The sequence below is a fragment of the Montipora capricornis genome, chromosome 9 (assembly GCF_036669925.1).
Source record: "Montipora capricornis isolate CH-2021 chromosome 9, ASM3666992v2, whole genome shotgun sequence".
Taxonomy (NCBI): Eukaryota; Metazoa; Cnidaria; class Anthozoa; order Scleractinia; family Acroporidae; genus Montipora; species Montipora capricornis.
The window spans coordinates 43,374,282-43,384,281 of NC_090891.1; the positions used below are offsets into that span (position 1 = coordinate 43,374,282).

Sequence of the window (10,000 nt, forward strand, 5' to 3'; positions counted from 1 at the left end):
AAGATATTGGGAGTTTAAGTAGCCAATCAGCGCGTGCGTTCAACCCTATCCACTGTTTTAGTATATCCCTTTGACACCCAAACCAGCCTAAGCCGGTCAGACTTAGTATTTTACTCTGTCTAACGCCAGAGTATTTTACTCTGTCTAACGCCAGACGATTTTACTCGTCAATGGGGAACCCCCGGGAGTCAATGGGTTAATCACTCACTGAAAAATTATGTCCCATTAATACGAAGAAGATTTTTCATATGGCTATTGACATACTCTGCGGATAAGTACCTACCTGAGCCGACACACTTAAAACAACCCCGAGAAGTTCAGGAGTTAATGCTTAGTCAGTTAGTGTTTGATGAACTTTCTTGTCTTCTTGGATAAACTGCTGTTGGTTGCTGAAGGACTCACGCATGTTTGTGTTGTGGTCTGGCTTGTCGCTCAGTCTTGAAAAGCACATTTGAATGTGAGAGTGTTTAATGGGCGTGGGTGGGTGGGTCGTGTGTCGTGAGTCGTGGGTCGTGGGTCGTGGGTCCGAGATCCTCCATGTATACAAAACAAAAAATCACCAGAAACGCAATAGAAAGAAACACAAGTGCATGGCAAAGAAGCGAAGATCTTGGGCACTGGAATTTTCAGCTCACTCATAAGTAAATTGTTTTATTTCTTATTGTCTTTCCGCAGGAGAGAGGTCCTGTCTTTATCGCTAGAGACTTCGTTGTCCGGTTTCTTCTTGATGAATCTCCTATAGACATCGCATCAACTAAGACACCAAGTTCGCCTTTGGATGAAGACACCAGCAAACTGACACAAATCAAGTTCACTGTAGGATGCAGCAACATTACTCAGAGAGTCAATCTCCCATTTGTTCGCTTGACTCTCCAAGTCGTCGACATGCTGGATTTGCTGTCCCAGTTCATCTCAAATGGCAGTGGCAGTGAAATGTCGTCACCTTCTCATGATCCGGCCAGATCGATGCGTCCTCGAGATCAAACTGATGGGGTTCAACGGTTCAGAACGAAATCTTCACGCGGACATGTTAAATGCTGGAGAGTCATGTACCAAATTGTTGATCTTTATTCGTCGTTGCCGCGTGAAGCCAAGAACAAGGGATTTTTGAAGAGGAACACCGTTGGGAGAGGGTCAGCAGGTGAGTTCAGAATGAAAATTCTCCTCACTTAGTTTGCCCTAGATGAGTGACGTAGTCATGGTGACTGTGTCGTCTTCGAATTTCGTCGTTTTAAACGTTCGATAACTTTTTTTTGTCACATAAGGTACTCAAATACCTCACACAGTACTGCTTGTCTAAGAGAAAAAGAGAAACAAAATTCATTGGGACCGTCGAGGAAATACGAAAAAACGTGTACGTAAAGCGAGCGAGAACATCCTATTTCCCCACAACTGGAAAGTGTTCACTGCTCCCCTCCCCCTCCCCCTTCCCCTTCCCTTTCCGTTCCCCTCCCATCCCCTCCTCCCCCCCCCCCTTCCCCTCCTAAAATGTTGTTAAAAGCAATTAGTTATACAGACAGTTTGGCGCGTACGTCTCATAAAATTCATCATTGTTTGGGGGGAGGGGAGTAGTAGTGGCATAGATTAATCTTCATAGCGCAAAATTTTCGAAGAATCTTACGGTGACTGTTTCATCGTCGATTTTTGTCGTTTGATGTGTTCTGTAAGTTTTTCTTGGTCACAAACTGTTGGACCTAATCCCTCACACTATTCGAAAAGAACAGGGCGCGGAGTTCCCGGTCTTGTGGTCTGGGCTACAAGTTTATTACTGTGGTAACACTATTATGTGCTGCTCTCGTTAAACAAAGTGTTTACTTACTAATAAAGTGTTTGCTAACGTATTTACTAGTGAATCTCTTTGTAAGAACAGCGGCTATTTTATGACTGTGTTATTGAAAACAGGAATAAACCAGTTCGTATTCTCATGGTTAGACTGGATCTATAGTAGCATGAAATGGAGGCTAATGCGGGGGAATATTTTGCATGTGGAAAGGACCCCTGCATTAGCCTCCATTTCATGCTCTATCCAACGCTATCGCTAGAATACGAAACTGGCGTATTCGATGATGAAATATCTGTGTTTTAGGTGAAAGAGGTTCACCAGATAAACCCCGTGAAGTCATAATCGACATTGAAGATGGTTTGGTTGAGGACGGAAAACGACGCCGAGGCCAAAGTCCATCCAGCATTGACAAGAGAAGATCCATGGCCAGTCGAAGCACCACAGAAGCAACTACCATCACTGACCATGAGGATGCGCAGAGTGTTGTACCGCTGCACACAGTGTTTGGTGTCGTCACTCTTCCCAGGGTTAAGTTCCTGGCTAGCATCGGCGGGCTCGTTTTGGAGACGGAAGTTCGAGAAATGAGTGTTTCTTTCTCGCGCAATGAAGAAAAAGAGCAGGGTCATCAAGGTTCGAACATTTATCCTTTTCGTAAAGTCCCACGTCCTGACCTCAAGCCTCACGTAAATTCGTATAGTTAATTCAATTAATTCATGTCATTTAATTTAGTTCGGTCCGGCGAAGGGCTAACGCTCGAATGTCAGCTTTCAAATTTCTCTTCGGTTGTCTGTTTACAGTATCAACTGACCAGTTGATAAACCCATTCTCGAGTAATTTGTTTGTTTGTTCTTCACTCTTAGCCGCGAATCCCTCTTTTCAGAATCGGGGAAAGTAGCTCACTCTTCTTTGTCTGCGGAACCAGCTTCCTTGCTCCCGCTCCAGTTTTGTACCTATTCGGAGCTCTTCGGTCGAACGAGAACGCTTGCTCTGCTTGCTATGCACACAAAAAATAATTCCTTAATGTGGAATATCACAGGCTTCTCGGAAAGATGACCCATTCGGCTAGTGATAATTATTTGCTTTCCTAAAGCCAATTATTTTTGGGGCTGTTATGTTTCTTACACAGTAATGCTTTTTTTTCATCGTTTTTTGCATGCGTACCGTTTTGTTCCTATTTTATATGTCTCCACGGTAAGATTATTATGTTTAACGCTATAGATGGTTCTTTTTTAGGAGGAGTGAAATCATCAATAACCGCACATCTAGGAAAAACAAAAGTGGATCTGAAGGAAGCGTCAAAGTTTGTCTCAGGGTATGGAAAACAAACGAACAAAGAACAATTAAGGATACAATCGCGATCATATTCAACTTCGTCATCATCATCATTATCATTATCCTCACTTATGTTTGATCTAGAAATACTATGTACTTATTGACCGAGTGGGAGAGCCGGACGGGAAAATATTTGCCCCTCGGTCTTGACGCACGGACCTCGCTGCGCTCCGTCTCAGTCGGTACGCCGTGATCTCGGGCCAAATATTTTCCTCTCCGGCCCCGATCTAAACTCAGTCAATAAGCATTTTATCATATTCGCTCTTTACGCTATTCACGATCATTCGGAATATAAAGTTTGGACGAACTAAGTAACAGAAATTTGCACAGAAAATTTTATCTAATATGTTTTTTGCGTTTGCTTTTCTGGCTGTAAAAAACTTGGATGTTTAAAGCGACGAAATCCTCTAAAATTGTATCGCACGGAGCAATTCGTGTTCGTAGCAGGGCCGTACGGCTTTTTACGACCCTGCTCGCGCTAATGCGTACGGTCCATACGGGGACTTTCCCAATTGTTTTACGATGAAAGCGCACGCGGGGCTATGCGGGCCATATGATAAAAGTAACTACACGCTGGCACAATTTTGATCCCTTGTGTCTAAGCATTTGTTACCTATTTCTAACATGAAAGTATTGCCATGCAGGGCTAGTGTCATCCTTAGGTTAGGGTAACTGCAGCTTTTTATGTTTCCTTGAGAAGCAAAGCCCAGAGGACACAGTGGTGTTATATGAATTGTCTGTATTTCCAGACACGAGGGATGTTGAAGTTGGGAAGAAGTGCAATGGGACACTTGGTGACCCTTATTGAAGTCAGCGTGCATCTAATTATTTGCACTAGACATATTAGCCAATATCAAAAATACCATAATACTCTTTCTTTTTCCCTCCAAAATTTTGCATAAGCAATGTTTCCAGTTTCTCTTGGGACTGTTATAAGTCCCAAGGGAAAATAAAAACAATGCTTATGCAAATTTTTGGAGGGACAAACAAAGAGTATTATGGTATTTTTGATATTGGCTAATTGTATTCGTCATCATCAATTATCTGACCTGTTCGCTTTTGGCTGCTGGTTCTGTAATGTTAGATTTGGTTGTCGAGAAAGGAAGATAGCTAGGGACTGGGTCTTAGATCGCAATGCATTTGCCTTCAAAGGACATGATCTAATATTCGGACTAAATTAACGGTAAATAAATATCACCCTTTACCAAATTCGATGCAGGTGAAAGATGGTGTGGTTTGGTATTCGTGTGGCTTATCTTTATTTGGGGAGTGAGAAAGCTTTTCTTTTTTCTATTTTCAATCCACTATTGTAGCTTTCTTGCATAGAAACTAACTGTATCCAAACACGCATACTTATCTTCCTTTCAGGACTGTGGTCAGCTGCAGCTTGTCTCGATCCCATGTCCTATTCTCTTCCGTCACGCAAAATACTGAAGAGAAAGGTAACGCACTCGTGACATTGGGGATTGTTGACATTGATATCCCACAGCACCCTGTTGCTTTACACTCCATGATGACGCGCAGTTCTCGGACCATTTCTCGTCACATTTCAGAGATCCAAACCCAGAGATCAGTTATCAGGTGAACACCGAATTGACAAATTGTTTCTATTTGAGGATCCTTCCAGACGTCATGTTAACCTCTTAAAAATTTGAATTGGCCCATCAAACTTTAAAATTTGTCTTGCAAAGAGCATGTTCCTTATAGAATGTGTAAAAGTTTGCTTGGAAAGAATAGAAACCCGTTACCGGGGTGAAAGGACCCTTTCAAAAGTCACTTCACTGTCACTCCTTATTTTTGTCTCCATATTGTCTGAGTTTTTCACTTCCCACAATTTTTGTTGTTTGTCAAGTCCATTTTTATGTTCTTTACAATTTATGATGATGTGCACTGCCCACGAAAGCGAAGTATAGGGTAGGAGGAGAATTGACTCGACGACATGGTTTTCTCGAAATATTCCAGCTTCATCTTTTGGCTTTCATTAATCTAACTGATGGTGAGCGGTTAAAATAGCGGTCACATGACCATTGTTGAGAGAGCACAAAATCGTAGATGTTACATACATACATACATACATACTTTATTGAACCTCCCCAAAGGGGCTTTTCAGGAACAATAATAATTATAAAATAATAATTTACATAATTATTTAAATTATTTACAAGATTAAAATAACCAATCATCACTATCAATTACATAACTACTCATCACGATATTAATCACTTCCTAAAAAATCCCTTAGCAGTTTGTTCCTTAAACGCTTCTTAAAGATTATTTCGTTACTACAAAGTTTCAAATTAGATTCCAAGGAATTCCATATGCTAACAGTTCGGTAATAAAAAGTTCTCTGTCCAGAGGCAGTTTTAAAAAGAGGGATATTTAAAAATTGGGAACTCCTGGTTGTATAACTATTTACATCAGAACGTTTGGTGAAAATAGTGCTCAGGTATTCAGGGGCACGACAATTCATACATTTAAAAGCCAAAATGGTATTTCGATAATAAAGCTGACTGGATACTGGAAGCCACTTAAGGCGTTTCAGTTCAGGCGTAACATGATCATATTTCCGAATTCCACTTACTATTCTACACGCAAAGTTTTGTACCGATTGTAGTTTGTCGATATTTAACTTCGAGCAGTTGGCCCACACGTTCGAACAATAAAACAATTTGCTAAAAACTAAGGCATTAATAACTATCAAAAGGGTCTTTCTGTCGAATGCATGTTTGACGCGGTTAATCTGCCCGAGAGAAGACATGCACGACGAAACGGTCTTAATAATGTGATTGTTGTACGATAAATGTGGGTCCAATAACACTCCCAGGTCCTTTGCAATTTCACTAGGTGATAAGTCACCTATGTTCAGATTCTTCTTCAGTTATGCACGCGTAACCGACATGAAATTAACCGTGATTTGTTTTTCTACACACGGTTGATCAGTATTGTTGCCTCCCACCAATGTGATCCGATTCCCAGACTTGCGGTCACATATAGGTTGGGTTTGTTGTTTGTCTTCTCTGCTCCGTCAGTTTTTTCTCCGGGTACTCCGGTTTTTTCCTCTTCTCAAAAAATCAACCTATGAATTGATATGAGTCGATTCGATTTGATCAAGAGTGAATTAGATAAGAGTGTTGTTATGGTATAGGTGGGCCGCCCAGTACAGTCACAAATGAGTCTATTTTTTGAATACGCGTTCCCGCGAAAATCAGTTGTCATGTCCCTGAAAAAAACAGAAGCAGTCACGCGTGAGATGGCTTCTTCTGATTGGTTAAAATTGGCGGCCCTTTGTTTCGCGCGCAAAGTGTCTCTAAAAATAAATGCACTCTTATCTAATTCACTGTTAGAGCGGTTTTCAAATGAGTGTCGCAAACCAAAACCAAAGTAATTACTTTGGCCAATCAAACAGGACGGAGACAATTTAGTAAACCAATCAAAATTCGAAGTAATTACACGTAACCGACACAAAGGGAAAATGTGCATGCACGCGCGAGCCACGATTGGTTTTGGTTTCACTTGTGATTGGTTGGAAAAGTGGCGCGGGAACTTTGAACCAATCACTCAGTGAAGTAATGCAAAAGCAAATCAATTCGCTAATTATTTTCGACACTCAATTGAAAACCGCTCTAATTGGATTTAATTTCTTTACAGTGTGCCCCAGCGCTTAACTTACAAGTGAAAAGTTCGTCATTGAAAAATGTTGCATGCGAGCTCTCGGTTACTTCATTTTGGCAACTGTTCGATATTCCTGCTGTTTTTCTTTTTCAGGTCAATGGCGAGTTTACACGACAGCACCCAATCTCGTATGATGAGCCATAGATTGTCCGCTGTCCCATCAGAGGTTTCAAGGTTTTCCCAGCTTCTTTCTCCCTCGACCGTTAAGCAGTTAACTGCCTGGGACCGAGTTGATGGCTCTACTCCAGTGTCCACTGTATCCAGGATCTCTTTCACTTGCGTATTGAGAGGATTTACCTTAGGAGCTTCACTGCTGCCATCTTTAAGAGCAGAGTATAAGGTGTGCAAACACATCCTTTGTCATCAAGCACAGGCTCAACGTTGCAGCCGTGGTTAATATTTTCTTTTTTAGTGTATACTAAAGCAGTGGATAGTGTTGAAGGCGTGCTTTGATAAGCCAACTCAAACCCCGATTACCTCCGAGCAACTCGCGCGGGGTATTGTAATTGTTGCACGATAAATGAGTTAAAACAGGAACCCATGATACGGAGCCTACAGCTCCCATACTAAGCCTATGTAACGGCATTTTTAAAGACCGATCTTTTTTTAGACTACCTTTTATGTCAAAAAACAAAGGCAATTCCGGCTCGGTGACCCTATGACGTCGATTTAGTTTCTTGTGATTGATCATTGGGCTCCCTAGGGAGTCTCGTTCGCGGGAAATTCAGTCGAAAAATAAATAGGACTGTGAAAACGCCGTTACACGAACACAGTAGAGTTGTAGGCTCCGGGTCATGGGTTCCTGGTTAAAATCATCTTTTTGTGCTATATCGTCTCTCTGTTGTAGTATATTTTATTGTGTATTTATATAAGTGTCGGTGGCTTGTGGTAGACATTTACCTCGCCGCGAAGCGTTACCACTAGCCACCTCCACTTCGGTAAATAGTTTTTAAAATAAGCTCAATAATTCACGCATTTTGATTGGTTCTGAAATGTGATCTATTAGAGGACAGACGCATAGCTCACGCCAACCTTTAATTATATAAAACAAATAGATTCCATGTTGCCTTGCGTCTGTTCAGTAATAGATCACAGAAGACGTCAAAATGTGGGGAGAACAAAAAAGAGCTCATCTGTGATCTATTGCTGAACAGACGCACGACAACATTGAATCTATTTGTTAAATTAACGGCGTCATAGTTGGTCGACCTTCGATCCGAGTACAGTTGACTTAAAATTCTCATTGGTTTGTTGCGCTGATGGCTTCAGATATGTTTGGCCGAGGTTATTGCATATCCGACGTAAAGAGACAAGAAACCTGGGTTTCGGGAAGGAAGAGGCCTTGGTGACTGATTTCGTGACGTGATCTTAGAACTTGTACTCTTATTTCTTTCGCCAGATGGGAAGGATAGCAGGGGCAGGTCGCACTGGAAAGAACAGCAATTTTAAGCTTTCCATGCCTGTACACAGTCTGAGTTTTACATCGAAGGTATGTTAAGCTTTGTTGTGATTCGCGCAAAACTTACTTCGAACAGTAGAAGTAATCTTCGTACTTATCTGGACAATTTAAGCAATTTTCTCTTATCTAGCGTTTTCATATGACGTCACGGCGGCCATCTTGGTGTTCCAAAACAAAGGAATGGCGGCCATGATGTTGTACCAAACTAATTCTCTGGGATTTGAACTTTATTTTTATGCAAATACTTTCTTTTGTTTCAGTAATCCAATATGGCTGCTGGTCACTTGAGTGAAAACGCTATGTAGAGCGTTTTCACATGACGTCACGGCGGCCATGTTGGTGTTCCAAAACAAAGGAATGTCGGCCATGATGGTGTCGGTGTACCAAACTAATTCTCCGAGAACTGAACTCTATTTTTATGCAAATGCTTTCTTTTGTATCAGTAATCCAATATGGCAGCAGGACACATGAATGAAAACGCTCCATGGACACCTGGAAAATTGACCTGCTCCAAACTGGAGTCCGAGTGGCTACATAGCTCGGTTGGTTGAGCATTGCACCGGCACCGTAGAGGTCATGGGTTCGAGTCCCATTGGAGCCATCTGAAATTTTCAGGGTGTCTTTGAGGGGAGAGGACAAAACACGGAGCCCTACTCCATGGAGTACCCTATGGACTACCCAAATGGAGTACCCTAAAAATACTATTTCGAATGCATACTGTTGATCCATGTGTAAGCAGCATCTCAAATAGTGCTTACTTAAGACTCAACACCCATTTTAAACAGCATTGTTCAACAGTATTTAAGTCTAAGCACCCATTTTAAAAAGGTTAGCTTTCGATTATTGTTGTGATGGCCTATTACTTCTTGTCAGCTAACCTTTTTAAAATGGGTGCTTAGACTTAAATACTGTTGAACAATGCTGTTTAAAATGGGTGTTGAGGCTTAAGTAAGCACTATTTGAAATGCTGCTTACACATAGATCAACAGTACTCATTCGAAATAGTATTTTTAGGGTACTCCATTTGGGTAGTCCATAGGGTACTCCATGGAGTAGGGCTCCGAGTTTTGTCTTCTCCCGTCTTTGAGAGACAATAGCCCTTATTCACGATAGCCCCCATGTTGGTTTTCAAATTGTCGTGCAAATTAGCCATGTGTTATGCTGGGGGGCAAACATTGGAACAAAGGCAAATTGCGGAAAATCGGCTCGTCGAAATATTGAATTAACATTGCTAAAAGTACATTTTAGAATTTAGAATTAAGTACCTTTTACAATAATTTTATATCTTTTGATTCCCTCCGACATTTTGACTTTCTACTTCGTTATCTGCTCAATTTTCGCTAAAAAAAAAAACATCGAAGTAACTTGTGTAAGCATTCTATTTTACTACTTAGGTGATAAACATTCAATGAACGTGAAACAAGTCATCTGTGTGGCTAAGATGTTCGTTATAACCTCTCGAACTTGTGTTGTTTGGCCCCTCAGAAGTGTGTGGCTAATTTACATGATAAAAGCAAATCCAACATGGCGGCTATCGTGAATAAGGTCTAATGCTTAAATTGTCCAATTAAGTGCGCGGATCACTTCTACCGCTTGTCTATAGCCCGCACTTTAAAAATACATATTTAAAACTTACTTCCCAGAAGATTTCATTTGAATGTCCCAACCGGATTGGATTTCGTTCTTGACCCAAAAGAATTCACCCCTACAAATTCACCTTCAGTTTGAGTCTTTTCCTGTTTAAGGTCCAATCT

At 41.2% G+C, this 10,000-nt stretch overlaps 1 protein-coding gene across 1 annotated transcript in view; it reads left to right on the plus strand.

Annotated features, from left to right (window-relative positions):
* Nucleotides 1–10,000, plus strand: part of LOC138017622 (bridge-like lipid transfer protein family member 1) — a 72,456-nt gene that overhangs the window by 45,565 nt on the left and 16,891 nt on the right. Inside the window, exons 32-38 of the mRNA XM_068864659.1 lie at nt 676–1,141; nt 2,087–2,413; nt 3,017–3,095; nt 4,484–4,696; nt 6,881–7,127; nt 8,187–8,276; nt 9,992–10,000. The exon at nt 9,992–10,000 is cut by the window's right edge and continues 249 nt beyond it. Of these exons, the coding sequence (XP_068720760.1) occupies nt 676–1,141; nt 2,087–2,413; nt 3,017–3,095; nt 4,484–4,696; nt 6,881–7,127; nt 8,187–8,276; nt 9,992–10,000 (1,431 nt within the window). The remainder of the gene's footprint in view (nt 1–675; nt 1,142–2,086; nt 2,414–3,016; nt 3,096–4,483; nt 4,697–6,880; nt 7,128–8,186; nt 8,277–9,991) is intronic.